An 18,216-nucleotide genomic window follows, 5' to 3' on the forward strand; every position below is an offset into this window, starting at 1 on the left:
AGATATTAATACAAGCCCGCATAAGTCGCGCCTTTCGCATCATTGACTTTGATGGTGTTTTCCTTCATTAAGGCAGCGACATCACGATTGATCCTCGCCTTCACCTGACTCACGCCGTTCTTTGATCGCCTGCATCAGCTCATAAAGTTGACCGATTTGTTCGTCTAACAGGGAAATGAGTCATTGGCCAGACCGAAGAAAAAATCGATGAGAAAACTCACCACTCATCTTAGCAACCTTGACAGGGTCGATTTTCTCGCCAACCCACGAGTTGCCCTCGATCTTTTGCGCATATAACTGCCATTCAGTCAAGAAACCGATCTAGCACATTGCGAGGAAAGGATTAGTCACTTCTCTCGTGTAAAGAAATACTCTTCACAATCATGCCATCACCAAAGCAGAGGACGTACCAGGTGCGCCGGGTTATCTACTGTGCGATGAGCACGAAACTCAGCCTTGATATACTCGTCACCCAGTAGGCGCATCTCGGAAGGAAGGTGCTTGCGGTGAGCGCGCAGAAGACGGCGGTATAGCGGAATAGGGGGTAGGAGGGCCATCGGTGCGGGCCTGAGGCCGTTGCCCTTTGATACGGAGGCCGAGGCCATCCTCAAAACTGACGCAGACCGCATTGGTGACGGGTTGGGGATGATGAAGTTTGTTGGGTCGGGGGGCTGCAACGACGTCACTAGTAAGTGAGTCGTGAATCGATGTGACTCCTAGAAGCCGGAACGCAATACTGTTCTCGTGCCTTCAATTTATTAATGATGGCCACCTCGTTGCTGGTTGTTCAGGAAACTGACAAATGATGTTTAGGTACTCCGTCATGCAAATCACCATTTTCTGATAGGAGGTCAACGAGGTGATCCACACAGTGCACAACAATCAAGATTACACACGGTATCTGCTTAACAATGGGTGAGTATCCGTATTCATGTTGGAATATCTCCGGGGCAGTTGGGACCCGTACTTACGGGCTACCCAGCTACATACCACTTCTAAGAAAATTGTAGGCTTTACCTGATCCCTCCCTTTGTACAACGTACCTCTATATAATAAACTAAAGAGAGAGAGTTGTGTGCGGCCATATCATTCTGAACGGCGGCGACGAAGGCATCTCCGATGTCACTATTGCGAGCTGTCGTCACCTGGTGGTCAGAGTACACACACGCAACAGCCTTGGTCAGGGTTGTCATCCACAAGTCATCTTGACTTCAGAAGTTCAGTTGAAAGAAGAGTCTTTCCATTCTATTATTACGCTTTTGCGCTTTCTACTCCATTTCGCGTATTGATGTGCCCCTCTTCTGACGATGGCATCCAAGTCAGCAAACGGCGATCCCGGTTGGGCACCTCCTTAGGTACGAAATAGCATCCTCCAGAAAACATGCATCCACCAGCCTGGAAATCCTCTTGTACGAGGCCGGTATCGCCATTTCTTATTTTCTCCAACGCCCACCTTGTTCGCTGCTTGAGAGGATGCTGCTCGCGCAGAATATCCTCCCAACCATCGAGACATTCCTCCCATAGCCGGACAGCCTCCTCTGTCTTCTGACACCGGGCCAACACACCCGCCAGCTGATCCATCGTTGCCAGTGTATCAAGATGCGTCCTCCACAGAACCTTTTCGCTCGTTTCAAGAACCTCGCGCAAGATTTTTTCTGCCTCTTCAAACCGGCCCAGGTTCGCGCAACCGGTTGCGACATTTCGCTTCGACGGCAGGATCCTCGAGTTATTTTCCAACCCCTCTTCAACGGCGAGAATTTCGCGCCACGTTTGGTTCGCATCATGGTGCGCCTCCATGGCTGAACACGACGCTGCGACACTGTTCATTGCGCTCAGCGTTGTCAGAGAAAAGATTTTCCTCTCCAAACACCACTGTAGGAAATACACGTCAATGCTGTAAGCCATCTCAGCATTGCCCTCCATCCGAAAGACGGTTGCAAGCGCTCTCACAGTCTTGCGCCACCAACCCCTGGACCACGGCCCGTCTCGCCCGACTTGCTCTCCTACTTCTAGAAGTATAGCTAGCAAATCTTTGGCTTCCTTGTATCTTGCTTGGATGATCAACAACTCAACCAGGTCGATGCTGATGCGAGGAGAATGGCGCGCGATCTCGGACTCGCTGTGGTCCTCAATCAATGTCAGAATATCTTGGAAAAGCGCCTGGGACTCCTTTAACCTGCTGGAATCTCGGTAGGCCCTCGCCAGATCCCACAAGGCCCCTATGCTATTTATGTCTTGAGGCTCGAACATCTCTTGGCTAGCAGCAACGATATCCTCTAAGACCTGCGTAGCTTTGTTCCAGAGTCCCAAGTCCATAAGCGCACTTGAGAACAAACCTTCTCTATACGTCTCCCCCGTCAACTTCATGAACTCTAGGCTTCCGTGCTCGAAACATGCCTGCATATGCGGCAGCACCTGGGGGCGGAAGAGCTCCGAACTGAGGCCTTTGTTTCTCTCAACCGTAAGATAGAGTATTTCGCCAGCTGCTTTGCGTTGTAGAGTCAGAGTCTCGGGCTTCATTCGGTCTCTGGCCCAAGAGTGTACTAAAACATGCATAGAGTACCACCATCCGACCAAAGTAGAACTCTTGATCAAAGAATAGCTTCTCAGCGTCGCGATTCCATTTTCGAAGTTGGTCGGATCCCAATCGCCTTCTCTGGTGATATCGAGCAACGGCAGCGGCCCAATGCCGACGCCACCCTCTTCGCCGCGCAAGGGATCTAAATCCCTTTTTCTACTAACTGCTGCCCTACTGAGAATCTCACTTGTAATCTTCTCATTATGGTAGAAGCAGAAGATGTTGAGGATACGAAGAGCATTTAAAGCAGCCCCGGCCGCTGTGACTGTTTTGCTGTGACCGCATTTCCAACGCCGCATACGAGAGCTCAAATGTACCGTAAACAGCGGGATTATGCTCAAAGACTCCCGGATACATAGGGTCTCCTAGAATATCTTTTCGGCGATCCCGGAAGTTGGCAAGATAGCTTGCGAATGAACACTCCTGGTTGTAAATATAGGAACCGGCCTGATCGATGGCTAATGGGAGATATCCAAGCTCGCGAACAATTTCTCTTCCGTATCTGTCGTCAGCATCTCCGGACTTTGTCCTTTGTCTTTTCGAGGCGCGAAGAAATAGGGTGACTGCATCCTCTGCATCCATAACGTCGACCGGGATTGTTTGGTCGGCGTCCAGGGTGGGTGTTATATCTTTCCGTCTGCTGGTGAAGATAGTGTTTCCAATATTCCCCGGAGGGATATAATGGCTCACGTCGATTGAATCATTGTTGTCGAATACAAGAAGCCACTCTTCAGTATGATTCTGTGCCAACCAATTATGAACTTTCTTCATATCAGGTCTGCTGGGCTCTCCGCCGAAGATTTCAGCTGTTAATAATCTGAAGCTTTCGATCATGGAAGTTATGGAGGCGGCGTTGATCCAAAACACCCGGTCGAATCTAAGATACGCGAATAAAGTAAGAAAACTATGGGTCGAGATGGATATCATGCCACGTACCTTGACCCATACAAGTCTCTAAATCTGAGGACAATCTGCGTCTTCCCAACGCCTCCCATGCCCCAAATTCTGAGATGTCTTCTAGGTGAAGATCCGGCCGGGCGTTCGTAAAAGTGCCGTTCCATCTTGCTGAGTATGTCTAATCTGCCAGTGAATTGAGGGCTTGCAATGCTGTTGATCTGCACCTCTTGCTGAACGGCTTGCCTCGAGGCCGCTTCGGATACCGCATGGCCTACTCCGTTTCAGTCACTAAACATAGTAGCTTAATGAGGATACTCACATGCGGCATCAAGAGACATGTTGACACCCTCCTTTTTGTACAACATGCTGGCAATCTTGTCGATGTTGGCAGAGACTTCAAAGTCTCGTATGTACCTCTCCGTCGCCGCCCGCAACAAACCCATTTTCTGGTATTCATTCAGCTTGATATCCGCAGCGCCCCGGTCCAAATTCAAACGCCAGTATGCGTAGGGTGTTCCCAGAAACCGCTCCTCTAAGGCTTGGTGCTCGGGCTCCGAATCAGTCAGCGATGCTTTGGCATGCTTGACAATCTTTATCGTGCCTCTTGAGAAGAGGGCGCCGCTGCCTTGTCTGGCCACAACCGGACGATCTATAGGCTGCCCAGGAGGAACTACGTTGACTTCCTTATCGGAGACTTTAAGTCCGGTGCCCAAGCTGAGGAGAAATCCCAACGTCCGCCTCGGGCCGAAGTAGGACTCGGCCTCACTCAGGACAAGGCGGGCGGGATTATTGTAGGCCACGGCCCCGTCGACGTACTGGTCCCTCTCTGCCTCGACCTTGATAGAGATTTGAGGAGCGGATCAAACTCGAGAAATGAGGCGCTAGAATACTCATAGTCAGATATCTGCAGGAGTCAGAAGACAAGAGGAAAACGGGACTCGGAGTTGGTCGGTGTATGCTCCTAAGCGCCGGCTCCTAATGGAGCGGGTCGGGCCACTGGACGGGGTGGCGCTTTGACGATCGACTTGAACCAACAAAGTACGTGCCAACCAACCATTTCTCATGCACAACCATCGATCCAGCGGAAACTTCACTTTTCAAGTAGTCGAAAAGCCGTGTAAAGTACTGTACACAAGTTGGGAAGTCTGGAGCGTGTAGAAAGCCAAGCTGTGGTTGTTCGGCTCATCATTTCCTCTATTCTCCTCAACGACGACGTCCGTCTCTGAAGGATGTTTATGGAGGTTTTGGTCAACTAGGCGAGAGTTTAGGATGCCCAATTTCTATCAAAGAGGGAATATAGAGCCCTAGACACACTAGTACATGTTCAATCAAAGTCAAGAAGGCAATCACCGTGAACTTCTCTCTGCCCAGCTCTCAGTCATTGAGCGGCTACAACGTTGCTAATGCCACCATGCCAGGTGAAACCGAATCAGTCATGTTCAGATATCGTAACAGCTGGGAATCATCATTTCAGAGTTGCCGCAAATGAGGGAATAACGTGAACGTGGCTTGAAGAAATACGTCTAAAGCTGAATGTATGCCTCTTGGGACTCTGAAATCCCACCTTCACCAACTTCTTCGAGTGTAAAACTGACACATTGGGCTGGGTATTTCTGTTGCAAGGTAGGCTATTGCGCTCTTGATGATAATCTCACTCCAAAACCGAAGACTGTACTCCCCACCATCCAAGCCACAAGGTTTCGGGATGACGGAGTTGTCAATGGTCTACATTAAACCATGGCACTCACTCGAAGCCATCCCGGATACCCGATTACGGATTCATGCCATGTCAGAGCACAACTCATTCAGCGACAGTTTGGCGTCACTTGCCTTTATTCCCCGTGCGGCATCCCATTGTCTCCAGCCAACTATGCAGTTCAGTTGCGACATAAGCTATCAGAGACTTATGAACTAGTATTATCGCTCCCTCGATGGCACTCGTGCTCTAGAAGGTAGAGTATGTTCCATTATCATCCAGCCACGTATGAACTTCTTCATCTGAGCGGTTTCATCATCAAACACCACTCCTCTCTATCTCAACCTTTAAGTTATATGCTCTGAACGAGCAGGCACTCATACAATCCAATTGAGCCAGTACAGGCCATCACTGAAATCGAGACAACGCCAAAGCAACTTAACCTTCCGATCCAGCGACCCAAGACAGCGCCATTCCCAAAAAGTCGGTCGAGCCCTCGTCTCTCTCACGGAAAATCCGTACGAGCAGGCAGCACACAGCTGGACCAGGGATAAAAGTAAGTTGATTCATGGCGGCAACCACCAAACGTAACCAACACTCGGGTGTGCCGCGCCAAGTCGCCTGGACACAACCACTCAGTGGCTCAGCATCCGAGACATTGGACGACTCCCGCAGGCCGCGGCTCCTCCGACTTTAAAGAAAAACAGGGGTCTCACTTGACGACTCGAGGCTTATTTAGGCGGCAAGTCGGGGACAGCAGGGAAAAGCGATAATGGTATCGAAAAGTTCAAGTGTTGTTCATGTAGGTGTGTGTGTGTGTGTGTCACATGCCATTCTGGTATTAGACTCGCTTGAATCGTCACACACCCATAACGACTTCATTATCCGTCATGCCAAGAACTATACCCTTCCCAGAAATCAACGCCTGCAAACCACCCAGAAAGTGATGCCACTGAAAACAAGGTCCGGTCGTCTATCCCTGTCTATGTACAAGCCAATGTTGCCCCCCCAATGGCCCCCACCACCACATTCAGGAAGGCGGTACTCCAGCTTTGAGCATCGCCATCTCCGGCGCGGTGAATCCATTGCCCAAGTATGCGAATCGGTTCTGATTTGCATTCTCATACGTGTACTCCCAGTCCTCGCCCCTGAATCGCTCCAGCAAGCGGATGAAGTGCATACGGCTTCCAGGATACAGACCTGTCACAGGGCCGTTGACCTCGCCTTGCTTGTACCAAGATCTGCATCCGCCCGCAAAGACTGTGCGAGGCATCATGGCTGAGATATGCTCAAAATAGTCCTCCACGGCCACTTCAGATGGTGCAATAGTCCGTACGCCTTCCGTTTGGCATTTGAGGATGGTGTTGGCGATGTAAGTGGCAACGTGCTCGCTGAGTGTGAAAACATCACCTTGCACAACAGGTGCATTAGGGCCGAGAAACTCTAGAGCAAGCAGAATGATTAGCTTCGAAGCTGTGAGCGCGAGGGAAGGCTGGCTCACTGAAGAAGTTTGGCAGACCTGCAACGGCAAGGGACATGTATGCTTTAGGTGTTTGCTCGGACCAGATGTCCTGCAAGTTGCCGTGTCGACCGACTAAAGGGAACGATGGAAGGAACGATGAGTCGAAGCCAGTGGCGCAGACGACAACGTCAACATCGAGGATCTCCCCAGTGGCCAATTCTACGCCTTGGGGCACAAACCTCTTGATGGCGTCGGTGTGAAGGGAGACCCGAGGGTCGTGGAACGATTCTAGATATCCTGGGGCGGGAGTGAGCCGCTTACATCCAAGGGGAAAGTCGGGTATCAATTGCTTGCAGAGCTTCTCATTCCCCTTGAGCATGGCCGTCATGAATTCCTTGGTCTTTCCCAGAGCCTATGCCTGTTGAGGGCTTCCAGCAATGAGCGAGATAGCGAACTTAATATTGGAGTCCATCTCGAGAGTCTTTGTAAACTTGTTGTAGAACGCCGGGTCCGTTCTGAACTTTTCGATTGTCGCCGCTGAGAATCGCTCGTTCTCGTCCATCTCGATTTGGCTGAGGAGAGCTGCTGAAGGTCCCATCTTCATTGTGGCAACCCGAGGAGGGATTATCAACGTTGGCGTCCGGATAATATGGTGTAGCTTCTTCACGTCTGCTTGCTGTAAGCTGGCTGCGTCGCCGTGATAGGGGCGGGACATACTCACGTGGTCTCATTGCTGGGACAATCTGGACACCGGATGCGCCATTTCCAATGACTGCCACTGTCTTGTTTGTATAGTCAAAGTTTTTGGGCCAGCCTGCGCTGTGAATAAGGGTACCCTCGAATAGCGAGATGCCTTCCACGTCTGGAAATCTCCATTTACTAGGCAAGTCAGATGTTGACACAGATGATAGCTTGAATGACAATTTACGTACTTCAAGATACCGGTTGCGTCGATAAAAAAGTTGACATAGTCTTCAAAAACGGCGCCAGTCCCCAAGTTCTTGATCTGCAACTCCCATAAAGCCTTGGACTCTGACCAAGCCGCCCCGATGATCTGATGAGAAGTCTTGATAAAGGGCCGCAGCTGCTCGTCGTCACATATCTGGCAAAGGTAGTCCTCAATCTCTGCCGCGGGGGCGAAGAAGCTCGACCAGGCCGGATTCGGTCTCCAGCTGAACTGATAGTTGTGGCTCGGCACGTCGCACTTGCACCCGGGGTACCGGTTCTCGAACCAGGTACCCCCGACATTCTCGTTCTTCTCGTAGACCACAAGCTCGTACGTCGAGGCACTGAGAGTGTTTCTCAGAGTACGGATCAGGTTGATCCCGCTTGCACCGGCACCGATCCCGGCAATGCGAATGGGCTGCGGAGTCCCGAACGGCGCTTCCTTCACTGTGTAGGCGGCATTGGTGCGGGTAGGTTGACTGGATCCGCTACCCTGGGCATCGACATGACGAGATAGTTGAGGGAGTTGCCGTGTCATTGTGGAAGCTGCTGGTTTGTGTGTCTGTAGAGATATCTAGGTAGAGAATAGAGGAGAAGAAGGGACCGGTTTATATCTGAGTTGAAGTTGCCAAGGGGCGTTGAGTCCCGAGGAAGGCGCCGGTGAGTGGCTGTAAGGAATCTCTTTCCGAACAAGCGCCTTTCTCCTGCTCGCTTGGTGGAGATACGGTTGAAAGAGAGGATGCGGGCGGTGAATGTGGACTTTTGGCAGGTATAGCGTGGCGGCTTGTCAAGGAGACTAGCCAATGATTGCAAAGGAGCGTCTACCATGGAAGACTGGGATGAGACAACCCGAAAAGGGCCAAAGAGGAAGAAGCAACGAGTGAATCCGCTGGCGCGGGATCCAAGAGACGTTGTCTCTGTTAAGTGACAGGCAGAGTCCGAGGTGAATTCTACCATGCCTCCGCGACTAACATCAAAAATCGTACCAGCTTAGTGTGGGAGCTACGAGCTGACGCAACACAGCTTCCTTGTCAAGAGGTACGCCTACCTACATGGACTTTGACGATAGAAAAGAGACAGCTCACATGAAACAAAACGGTGGATTCTACGGATAGAGAGGCGCCAATGGATATGGGTCTTCTCAATTGGGGGTTCATGTCGTAGGAGCCTAGGAGGGATCTGCACCGGGCGTCCTTGTTGGTCGATATACGACGGGCAGGTTATCAATCTTGTCTGGTGCAACGGCACATGGTGTGGCTGCACGTATCCAAACGACTTTGGAACAAGGCTGGTGGTCCATGGGCAGAAGAATTGACAGAATGGTTTGTCTGCACGTCTGCTAGCTCGTTGCGGTCAAGCAAGGTCCGATTAGCAAGAAAGGGTCCCGGGCTGGACCAGGTCGTAAACCATCCAACCACGACGGGAGGGGAGAACCGGGCTGAGGGGTGTTGATGGCATGGATCCAAGTACGGTGAGTGGCGAATCGCGACTCTTGCCGCACTGGAGGATGGAGGCTTAGGAGCCGGAGCGGGATCGTGGTGAGTGCCGCGGACGGGGGAGGGGGGTGATATGGAGCACAAACCGGGGCGTATCTACGGATAGAGAAGCTGCCATTCTTTGGGATTTGACCCCTGTATTTCCTTGAAGCAAAAGACGATGCGGTCCAGAGGTTGAGGGTGGGGATGTTTAGTCGCCGACCATATTGTCAGCTTCATTGCCCCTTGACGAGATCCCAGCTGACAAAGGACCGAAGAACGGGGATATGTGATGCCTGATGGAGTGGATCGCCGAGAGAAGAAATCGCGAGTGCCGGGTCCATCGTCGATCGGCCGTGGGTATGTTCGGCGCCGCATGGATAGAAATGGTGGGATGACGGGGAGGGGGGGCGGCGTCCTCGCGCGTTTGCTGACCACTGAGACACGAGATCTCGTTTGAAGGAGCACAAAGCTCGAGATGCACCAGATCCTCCGGGTCTTTAAGATGCGGAGATGCGTGTCTGTCTGGCAGGCATCTGCAGCTGAACCCATGAACTACTCCGACAGAGGCTTGCAGGCCGTCATGGGCTCATGGCGCCATCAACGGCCGCTGGCTCTTCAGCTTGCGGTTTTTTTTGTATTATTTTTTTTTTTTTTTGGTATGAAGAGCGATTGCAAAGAGCAGGAGAGAGCATGCACGAGAGACGCAGTCAGAAACGTGGGAGGAATAGGCTCAGATGCGGATCATTTCTCCGAACGTCAGTCAGCCTATTAAAGTTGCGGCTTTCGCAGCAGGGCATGGGTGTTGGGGGGTTCAGGATGTAAGCACGAGACCCGAAGGCCGAAGGGGAGCCTCCGTGGCTCTGTACAGATAGATATGAGACAATCACTCAGTTGTGAACTTGTAATGCCTCCTCCCTAGTCGCCGCACTGCATGACGCCTCTCTTGGAAGTTGTTGGTTATTGGTCTCTTTGCGACCAAGCAAGTGACCAAACATGCAGCAGTCGGCGTTGTTGCGGAATTGGAAGAGTTTTCAAACGATAAAGCGCCGATAGGGAAGAACTTCTGGTAAACAAAAGCAAGCATTCCCAGTCTTGGCCACCGATGACGATTGGCTTGATGGGGACTCGACGAATTGGTCGTTGGCAACTCTGCTAATCATCTTCTCTTCATCACCCATGTGCTTTGGGTGTGTGAGCGGGAAGACGTTACAGCTGAACTTTTGCTGGTGGCAACGGCTTAGAAGCCAACCTTGAACTGGTTGTGAGTTGATTATACCACTTCATACCACAGACAAGGTACCTCCAGCAATGCAAGCTTGAATCAGGCTTAATCGACCCACTGCCTCGAGAACCCTCTACTATCTGCAAGCCATCAAAGTCATTTGGGTGGCGTGAGATACCTGTCGTCGCTGATCTTCCGATTCGACAAACACACCCGGCAGGTAAGGTAGCTTGCCTCGGTGAAGTCCAAATAAGAGACTGCGTTTCGTTTTGTGTGTGTGTGTGAGTGAACCCGCCCCCACATTTTCATAGCCTCTTTCTTGGGTACTCAACTCATTCACCTTTTGCAGAAAGGTACGTACAAAAATCCTGCAAATCCACGCGGCATTTCCCACCTCCAAGAAAAGAGAACATGGCATCATTCTCCTTCGGATTCGGCGGCGATGACATAGAAGACGACTCGGTCCCCGTCCCGGCCGCCGAGGCCTCCGCGCCCGCTCCGGAGCCCGAGACCCCGCAGTCCGCTAATGCTGCTACTCCGGCAGCCAGCGCTTTCCCGGTCCCCGGCAAACCCCAGCTGCCGCCCACCGCCCACGACCTGCAGGACATGCTCTCCAAGCTGCCCTCCAAGGTCGCCTTCGGCACCCTGGACGTCACCCTCGACGACGGCAGCCTCATCAAGATTCCTCGTCGCGAGCTCTGGGACGTGCGAGTGCAGCTCATGGCCGAGGACGAAACCGCCGGTGATGGTGCCGATGCCGAGGGGCTCGGCAGCCACGACGTCAAGACAGGCGTCTACGAGGGTGGTTTCAAGAGCTGGGAGAGCAGCGTGGACCTCGTCAAGGTTCTCGCCAGTGGCCAATACTTGGACCTGCTCAAGCAGCGGCCTCTCCGAGTGATCGAGGTACGAACACCTGAACATCTGACGCGCGTTTTTTTCTTCTTCCGTTTTGCTTGCTGGGCTCAAGTGGCGAACTGAAAGCTGACATGCCCCGCGTGCAGCTGGGATGCGGCACAGCGCTTCCATCGCTGGCTCTCTTGCAATGGACCATGAGGAACCCAGCACCGAGATCGCCACTATTGCTCACCCTGGCCGACTACAATCCGACAGTCTTGCAGTTGGTCACGTTGCCAAACTTTATCCTCGCCTGGGCTCTGGAACGCAGAGACCAGAACCCCGTCCTAGAGGAGGCGTTCGCGATGGAAGACGAGCTCGAACTTACCACCGAGGTTTTGCAGCAATTCAAGGAGTTCCTGACATCTTCTCAAATCTCACTCAATTTCACTTCTGGTGGCTGGTCAGTCGAGCTTATTGACCTCCTATATGAGACTCAGTCCAGGCTGGACGGGTCCAGCAGTTTCGATACTCTTCTTATTGGAGCGGAAACCATTTACTCGCCCTTCGCACTTGACGCTTTCAACGAGATGGTCCATGCAGTCCTCAACAGAGAGCAGAGCCAACGTAGCGACTGCCAGTCGCAGGCGCTAGTTGGAGCGAAAAGGCTTTACTTTGGTGTTGGAGGTTCACTCGATGATTTCGTGGACAAGGCTAGGGGCAGAGGAGCAACGGTGACTCAAGTCAGGGAGGAGGCTGAGGGTGTCCGGCGAGGGGTCGTTCGTTGCACACTGGGCTCACCTCGTGAATAGACATCATCGTGCTAGTCAAAGCTGCCTATCATATGGAGAGGAGGCCTCTGTTGGGAGTTCGCCACCGTCACGGCGCTTCATGCCATTTGCTCCGTTGATTCCATGGTGTCGACTATTACCCCGGCACACCGGCATATGTCGTCAAGTGCTGTCTTTGGCCAAAGAACAATGCCCGCTGCGTCATTCCTCTAAGATTCTGTCACATCGATGTGGTTTTGAGTCTGTTCTTTTGGACCTGAAAATGCTACGAAGACCCAGCCTGTGGCATGATTATTCAACATGGAATTACTGTGGGATTCGAGCGGGAGACTGTTTCTCCGATCAAATGACAAGACCAACGGCCTGGTGAACATTTTCAGCGGACGAGACAGATTGCACTGGTTGACACATGCGGCTTTGGCGTTGCAGAATATTCACCATCTCGGTCTGGATTCCGTGTCTTGACTGAGCTACGAACTGAAACGGCGTGAATGAATTGATAAATTGACGGCTGCCACGCCGGCATTCCTGTCATCGCCGTCGAAAAGTCGTACTTACGTCATCTGAGTCGAGCCGAGGAAAACTCCGTGGTTCTGGAGCTTTTCCATTCCAGTCGGGTGTCAGAGTGAAACGCTCCCTGAGCCAGCAGGCTTGGTCCATTTCAGCCAAGACCCAAGTATAGCATGGCCATGAAGTGTCGTCGCACGGCTGATTGCGTATTGAGATACTGCGAGATCCAAGTAAGTGACTTGGGTGGAAAATATGTAAAGCATGGAGGAGCCAAGCCTATCACGGACAGAGCGACGGTGCGACCCCAGCATGTATTTTTCCCGAAGTTTAAGATGCTGCTACCTAGTTTGAGCGAGCTGCCGTATCCGATGGTTTGGTCCGATGGCTCTGTCGGAGGTGCATATCGTGGTAAACGACTTGGATATTGACAAACTTGCTGAAGGGTTCGGACGACATAGTCAGAGCTAGGCGATGCCCTGTCGATGCTGCAGGCTTCCAGTTGTCGGCCGTGGAGCCTCTCGGAGGAGCGTGCACACGCATGGACAGGGTTCCAGTGAAAGTCATAGGCCAGGGCCGTCAAGCGAGAGCTGTTAGTGTCCGAGTCCGTCGATTGGAGGTCAGAAGCAAGGACCATTGCGCAGAATGCAGGAACCGTGCAAGCCGTGAAGTAGCGCGTGCTGGGGAGATTTGGCCAATGTTGGTCTCCACAACGGGACCCAACGGGGTGTGCATTGGAAATTGGACTCGGTGAGAACTGGGAACTGGAAGACGCCATTGGCATAGGCGAGCCTGACGTCGTTGCATCTTATTGATCGTTCTGAGGAGGCTCCCCGGTCAGCCGAATGAGAGCGAGATTGCCGCTTTGGCGCGATGACATGTTGGGATGCAGCGACTCAGCGAGGCGCGTCGACAAATGGAACGGTAATATATGCAATATGTGCATGCTCCTGGCTCCTCCGCGAAGCTTTGGACTTTGGAGTTTGGATCGATGGGGCGGGATGGCAACTTGCGGCACGGATCAAGCGGGTGAAGGCGCGAGTAAAATCTTTTCCCCAGAGGTCCTCGGTAGATCCTCATCAGGCGATCCGTAGCCTGCCACGCCTATGAAGTAGGCTGTCCTGGTCGGTATTAGGGGATTGTTCCATTCCAGATTGATGTGCGTCTGACTGTCGTCGCGAAACGGTAACGATACCAGAAGCGTGAAAGGCACGTTCTCCAAATCAGCATCGGATGATTAATTACAAAGGAGTGTCTTGGTGAACCAAAGGAAAAGGAACTTGACACGCTTGAGTACTCCGTACCCAGGTATCCGTATGTCAGCAGCAGGTGATCTTCGGTCCCGCGCGTCAGTAATGTCGGCGCTCCCGCCCAAAACAAACCACTGTGAGGAACGTACGGAGTATTCGTACTACGTACGATGTATAGGCATGTTACTCTACAGGTGAGGCACAGATCTCGGACGATTGGCGAGCGTAAGTGTCCCAACACATCAAGGATAGGCGTGTAGGCGCCGATGCTATTTTCGAGTCTTCCAACTGCCCAAGCACAGAATTTCTGTAAGGATGTATCACTCGTCAAAGCCACCGTCACGAGCATCCAGCTTCGTAGGCGTCGTCACCTCCAATAGTGTGGTGGGGGGAGCCTTGAGCTGTCTGTCATTGCCAACTCGGATCGATGATGGAATCGCAGGCGGCTTGTGACTGGTCGGCGGAAAGTAAAGTTTTGCCGTGGAGAAATGGAACACGAGCTGGAAGGGAGGGTGGAGGGATGGGCGCTGTTGGCTGCGCACGCAATTGCAGGCTGAGCCGGGCGTCAGCGGCAGAAGCATTCGCACATTCCCATAGGGGGCGAAAAGGGCCCTTGTCATGCTGCCCGCTGCGAATCAGTCCAAAGTGAAGGGCTTCGGAGGAGGGCGGCCGTTGGAAATGTGCGAGATGGAGAAGTCTCTGTCTCTCTCCCTTGCTGCGCCTCCAAAGACTCAGATCGACAGGAACCTTTCCCCATTGCCGGACCAGAACGAATGTATGGAGTACCCGCCCACTGCCTGTCCGGCCGAACGTACTTTGTGATTTGTACGGAGTACCCATTTGAGTCTCGACGGCGAGAGGGGGTCAGTGACTGGCTCGAAGCAGGTCGGCGACCGGCCGAGGGCCTTGGACCGTTCCAGCGGGTTCCAACGTGGTGTCACCTGGTGCGGTCTGGAAAGCAGGGAAGCGAAATGGTACGGCATGTGGAAGATTGTGCCATTGCTGGGCGCATTGTTCGAATTGACGCCAGTGATGGCCCTAGGTCCCAGAAATGAGAACAGTCAACAGAGTCCCAGACTCCCAGGCGAGAACCGTTGAGGCCCAGACCTCTTCTAAGTTCCCTGCAGTTGCCCGAGCTGGTCGTGAACCTCTCATCGCTCCGGCCAAAATAGCCCAATAAGGAGCCTTGGGCGACTCCGGGGACGCAACCTAGGAGTACCGGGGGAGGGAGTTGACGGCTGCATCTGGGGACTGCCCTGTGGTTACACGTCGTTGAGCCTTGAGGAACCGCACGTCACCCTGGAGGTAATTAGCTTGCAAGAAATCCAAGGTACTCTGCGTGTCTGCTTTTCAGACGGTCGTCTTAGAGTTGGTACCTACCTACTTGCCTTGGGCTGAACATAAGGTACCAGACGACGGCGTGAGGATGGATCTTGAGGCTTGAGCAACGGCAAAATTCGCAGCTAACTTGGAACGCCAACACTAGTTAGCTGAAGCTGCTGCAAGCAGTCGTGGCACTTTACGGCACCAGAGGAGGCCACTGAGAGAAGCAGAAAGAAGTCAACCAAAAGCAACCAAAAGGCAAGAACCTGAAGCTTGGTCTTCGTTAGCGCTTCTCCTGGGGTTCGCCTGGTTCCTCTCTGCGACAGGGGTACCCTCCAAGAATTTTTCACATTAGTCCACTTCGGGACTTAGTGCCACCCCTGTTGCTAGGGCTGCTGGAAGAGGTGGGAAGGTACCCGCGCCCCGCTCGTCGTCGTTGCTTCCTTTTCTCATTTGCGACGAATGGCCTGCGACTTCCTGAGGTGCTAGCATGTTGACCTACCTAGGTGCATAGGTACCTCATAGTCTCACACAGTAGGTAAGGTACCTTTCCACGCTTGACACGCTTACCTCACCGGGCAGTGTACACTGTAAGGTACCTGCCTGCCTACCTTAAGTCCGCGCCCCCGGTGGGAGCCGTGATGCTGTCCGCGGCGTCCTCGAGAAGCTTCAAGGTGTGCGCGGTTGCTGCTCGTTGCCGGCTGTTGCTGCGTTGGGTGCTTGTTATGATGTCGCCATGAGTACTCAGTAGGTCATAATGTAGCAAAGAGGAAAGCTCGATCGCGCGCTTGTCTGTTTCAACCTCGACACTTCCTGCCTCTTCTTAAGCTCAAGTGCGCTCATCTTTTCCCACCTGACAGTTCACCCATTCCATCCCCATCTCAATCCAAACAAACTTGCCCGGTCCACACCACAATCAAATCCCTCCAAGGCTCCAACACTCAGACCAGAACCAAGAATCACAACCACACCACTCCCAGAATTCAAATTGCCCGTCTTCTGGTGCTACTTCCCCAAAAGCCAACCATCCACACACCCCCGGCAACAGTAACGCGTGCGAGTAATTATAGGAAAAGCCCCGTCCAGGTGTTGATGTAAGTCGCATGCCTGCCTGCCTCTCCGCCAAACCCGCACACGCCCCCCCTTCCATGCTCTACCCCTGATTCGACTTCGCCTAATTTCGCGCCTGCGCGAGACGAGGAAGCCTTTTTCTACCCAGCTGTCCCCTCTCCCATCAATGCCGGATTCTTTCCTTCTTGTTTCCTCACGAGCCTATTCCCGACATTCGTTGTTGACCTTTTTTGCTAAAATTACAGTAGTTCGATACCTAATACTCCTACACTCGTTCATCACTTAATTTTCAAGAAACAACCCAATCCGTCACAATGAAGAGCTTCACCTCCGTCCTCGTCGCCGGCTTCGCTGCCCTGGCCCAGGCTGTTCAGCTTACCAACACCAACTTCAACGTCCAGGCTGGTCAAGCTTTCGAGATCACCTGGTCTGATGCCTCTGGACCCGTCACTCTCACCCTGAAGAACGGCCCCAGCAACGACCTCAAGACCGTCTCCACCATCGCCTGTAAGTCTACCTCGAGTACTGGTGAAATGTCATCTGATACTGACTTCCACTTCAGCTGGCCAGAGTGGTACCTCCTTCTCCTGGACTCCGTCCTCAACCCTCCCCAGTGACCAGTACGCCATCGAGATCTCGGATTCTACTGGCACTCCCAACTACTCTGAGCAGTTCACCCTGACCACCTCCGTCACTGCTTCCGCCTCCGTCTCCTCGGCCTCTGCCTCTGCCTCTGCCTCCGCTTCCGCCTCCGCCTCCATCACCACCACTGTCTCTGCTTCCACCATCACCTCTTCCGCTTCTGCCTCCTCCGCCTCTGCTGAGAGCAGCTCGGCCTCCTCCGCTGCTAACTCCACCGCTGCCTCGACTGTCTCCACCAGCACCCGCGCTAGCACCCGTACGTAAACCTCCATTCAAAGCAGAAGAAGCTCGACTAACATCTTCAACAGGCACCAGCGCTACCAGCTCTTCTACCAGCTCTCCTACCACCGTCCCCGGCAGTGACGCTGTCCGCATGGGCTCTCCCATTGCTCTGATCGGCCTTACCGTCGCCGCCATGCTCTACTTCCAGTAAGCTGGTGGCTGTCGGGGATGTTTGGGCTATCTCAGCCCAATGAATGGTATATGATGCGACCAAAGGTTTATAATACAGTAATGCGATCCAAGAACGAACAGGACCAGGAGTTGCATTTCACATGAAGCAAGCGGATCGAGTTGCAAATCGCTCTCGAGGATAGGGGATGATGAAGTAAACATTGTGTGTTACTCGGGCCTATCGGAAAACTTTGGTTCTGTAAACAATCAATTAGCAACTCAATACATCGTTGCCTTTCCATTTCTTGACTTCGCTGCCTGTGATCATGTCCATTGTGTGACAATGATTAATTCAACCCCGCCTTTACGTTGCCTGTTCAGGCTGCATGCATCGCATGACCGTTTGTCCTCGGTGAGGTGACATTTCCGTCTGCAACTTAAAGCAGTGTCACTCGACCTGCGGCTATCCCACTCGGAAGCGGACATGCCCTGCCTCTGGTATGGAGCCCATGCAATTTTGTGTACGGCGAGTAATCGGCGGATAGGTTTTCCAATACAAATAGCTTGCCATCAATCGTCGTCGTTCCTCCACATAGTTTCACCTCAACTCAACGTCTTTTCTTCTCTACATCCATAATACAAGGTAAGGTAGGTTTTTGGCACAGCCTATTGTTTCCCCCAAGACAATAAAGCTGTTTCATGCTACTTCTCTCTCTCTCGCGACCCAGGTTAGTGGCTCAAACGACAGACCAAACCCACGTGGAGAACAAGGAGAACGTGGTGCAGACTCCAGAGCTGACGTGGAGTTCGAAAAATAAGGGAGGGGCTCCGTCCATTGGAGGAAAGAAGCAACCAAAAACCCGCCCAAGCAGAGCCACACTGCGATCGGCAACTTCCCGGTGCTTCGGCCCCGCTTCCATGGCAAGGACAAAGGAGGAGAGAAACAAGGGGTGAGAAAGAAAGACAACTGGACCTCATGTTCGACCGTTACTGCCGATCGCGTGAGCCAAAACGTGTAGTTTAATCGGTGGAGAAGCATGAAGCCAAGCAGGTAATTGTCCAATGGATTCAGGCGACTAGAGACTGATCGTGAAGTGAAGTGCAATTAACGAGACAGAATTCGATCT

The 18,216-nt window shown here is 52.7% G+C and overlaps 5 protein-coding genes across 5 annotated transcripts; 2 read left to right on the forward strand and 3 right to left on the reverse strand.

The window, feature by feature from the left end:
* Positions 1 to 20: 20 nt before the first annotated feature.
* BDP55DRAFT_306228 (ACN9 family protein) lies at positions 21 to 940 on the reverse strand. Its single transcript, XM_060566661.1, has 3 exons — positions 411 to 940; positions 222 to 321; positions 21 to 164 (listed from the first exon to the last, which is right to left on the reverse strand). Exons 1-3 carry the CDS (start codon positions 627 to 629, stop codon positions 82 to 84), a joined length of 402 nt encoding a protein of 133 aa, XP_060434462.1. The 5' UTR covers positions 630 to 940; the 3' UTR covers positions 21 to 81.
* A 5,261-nt stretch (positions 941 to 6,201) lies between these two features.
* BDP55DRAFT_690582 (phenylacetone monooxygenase) lies at positions 6,202 to 8,116 on the reverse strand (the record flags this gene model as incomplete). Its single annotated transcript, XM_060576876.1, has 5 exons — positions 6,202 to 6,614; positions 6,673 to 7,045; positions 7,247 to 7,302; positions 7,355 to 7,512; positions 7,566 to 8,116. The coding sequence occupies 5 exons, from the start codon at positions 8,114 to 8,116 to the stop codon at positions 6,202 to 6,204; spliced, it is 1,551 nt and encodes a 516-aa protein (XP_060434463.1).
* Positions 8,117 to 10,689: 2,573 nt separating this feature from the next.
* Positions 10,690 to 11,924, forward strand: BDP55DRAFT_542830 (uncharacterized protein; the record flags this gene model as incomplete). The annotated part of the gene is made up of 2 exons (XM_060568354.1): positions 10,690 to 11,181; positions 11,280 to 11,924. The coding sequence occupies 2 exons, from the start codon at positions 10,690 to 10,692 to the stop codon at positions 11,922 to 11,924; spliced, it is 1,137 nt and encodes a 378-aa protein (XP_060434464.1).
* A 160-nt stretch (positions 11,925 to 12,084) lies between these two features.
* BDP55DRAFT_307872 (uncharacterized protein) lies at positions 12,085 to 13,367 on the reverse strand. Its single transcript, XM_060566662.1, has 3 exons — positions 12,701 to 13,367; positions 12,462 to 12,630; positions 12,085 to 12,380 (listed from the first exon to the last, which is right to left on the reverse strand). The coding sequence occupies exons 1-3, from the start codon at positions 13,192 to 13,194 to the stop codon at positions 12,246 to 12,248; spliced, it is 798 nt and encodes a 265-aa protein (XP_060434465.1). The 5' UTR covers positions 13,195 to 13,367; the 3' UTR covers positions 12,085 to 12,245.
* Positions 13,368 to 16,250: 2,883 nt separating this feature from the next.
* BDP55DRAFT_648403 (Ser-Thr-rich glycosyl-phosphatidyl-inositol-anchored membrane family-domain-containing protein) lies at positions 16,251 to 17,390 on the forward strand. The gene is made up of 3 exons (XM_060573850.1): positions 16,251 to 16,561; positions 16,617 to 16,952; positions 17,005 to 17,390. The coding sequence occupies exons 1-3, from the start codon at positions 16,369 to 16,371 to the stop codon at positions 17,127 to 17,129; spliced, it is 654 nt and encodes a 217-aa protein (XP_060434466.1). The 5' UTR covers positions 16,251 to 16,368; the 3' UTR covers positions 17,130 to 17,390.
* The last annotated feature ends 826 nt before the right edge of the window (positions 17,391 to 18,216 follow it).

The sequence above is a fragment of the Colletotrichum godetiae genome (genome assembly GCF_030913485.1).
Source record: "Colletotrichum godetiae strain CBS 193.32 chromosome Unknown BDP55scaffold_5, whole genome shotgun sequence".
Lineage (NCBI taxonomy): Eukaryota > Fungi > Ascomycota > Sordariomycetes > Glomerellales > Glomerellaceae > Colletotrichum > Colletotrichum godetiae.

Excerpts from the sequence above, each read along its gene's own strand:
- BDP55DRAFT_306228 (XM_060566661.1), bottom strand. The coding sequence starts at position 629 with ATGCGGTCTGCGTCAGTTTTGAGGATGGCCTCGGCCTCCGTATCAAAG. Across the intron at positions 322-410 it reads TAGATAACCCGGCGCACCTG|ATCGGTTTCTTGACTGAATG; the intron begins GTACGTCCTCTG and ends GCAATGTGCTAG. Across the intron at positions 165-221 it reads CAAGGTTGCTAAGATGAGTG|ACGAACAAATCGGTCAACTT; the intron begins GTGAGTTTTCTC and ends TTTCCCTGTTAG.
- BDP55DRAFT_307872 (XM_060566662.1), bottom strand. The coding sequence starts at position 13,194 with ATGCCAATGGCGTCTTCCAGTTCCCAGTTCTCACCGAGTCCAATTTCC. Across the intron at positions 12,631-12,700 it reads TGGGGTCGCACCGTCGCTCT|TATCTCAATACGCAATCAGC; the intron begins GTCCGTGATAGG and ends TGGATCTCGCAG. Across the intron at positions 12,381-12,461 it reads CTCGGCTCGACTCAGATGAC|TTCGTAGCTCAGTCAAGACA; the intron begins GTAAGTACGACT and ends ACGCCGTTTCAG.
- BDP55DRAFT_648403 (XM_060573850.1), top strand. The coding sequence starts at position 16,369 with ATGAAGAGCTTCACCTCCGTCCTCGTCGCCGGCTTCGCTGCCCTGGCC. Across the intron at positions 16,562-16,616 it reads GACCGTCTCCACCATCGCCT|CTGGCCAGAGTGGTACCTCC; the intron begins GTAAGTCTACCT and ends CTTCCACTTCAG. Across the intron at positions 16,953-17,004 it reads CAGCACCCGCGCTAGCACCC|GCACCAGCGCTACCAGCTCT; the intron begins GTACGTAAACCT and ends CATCTTCAACAG.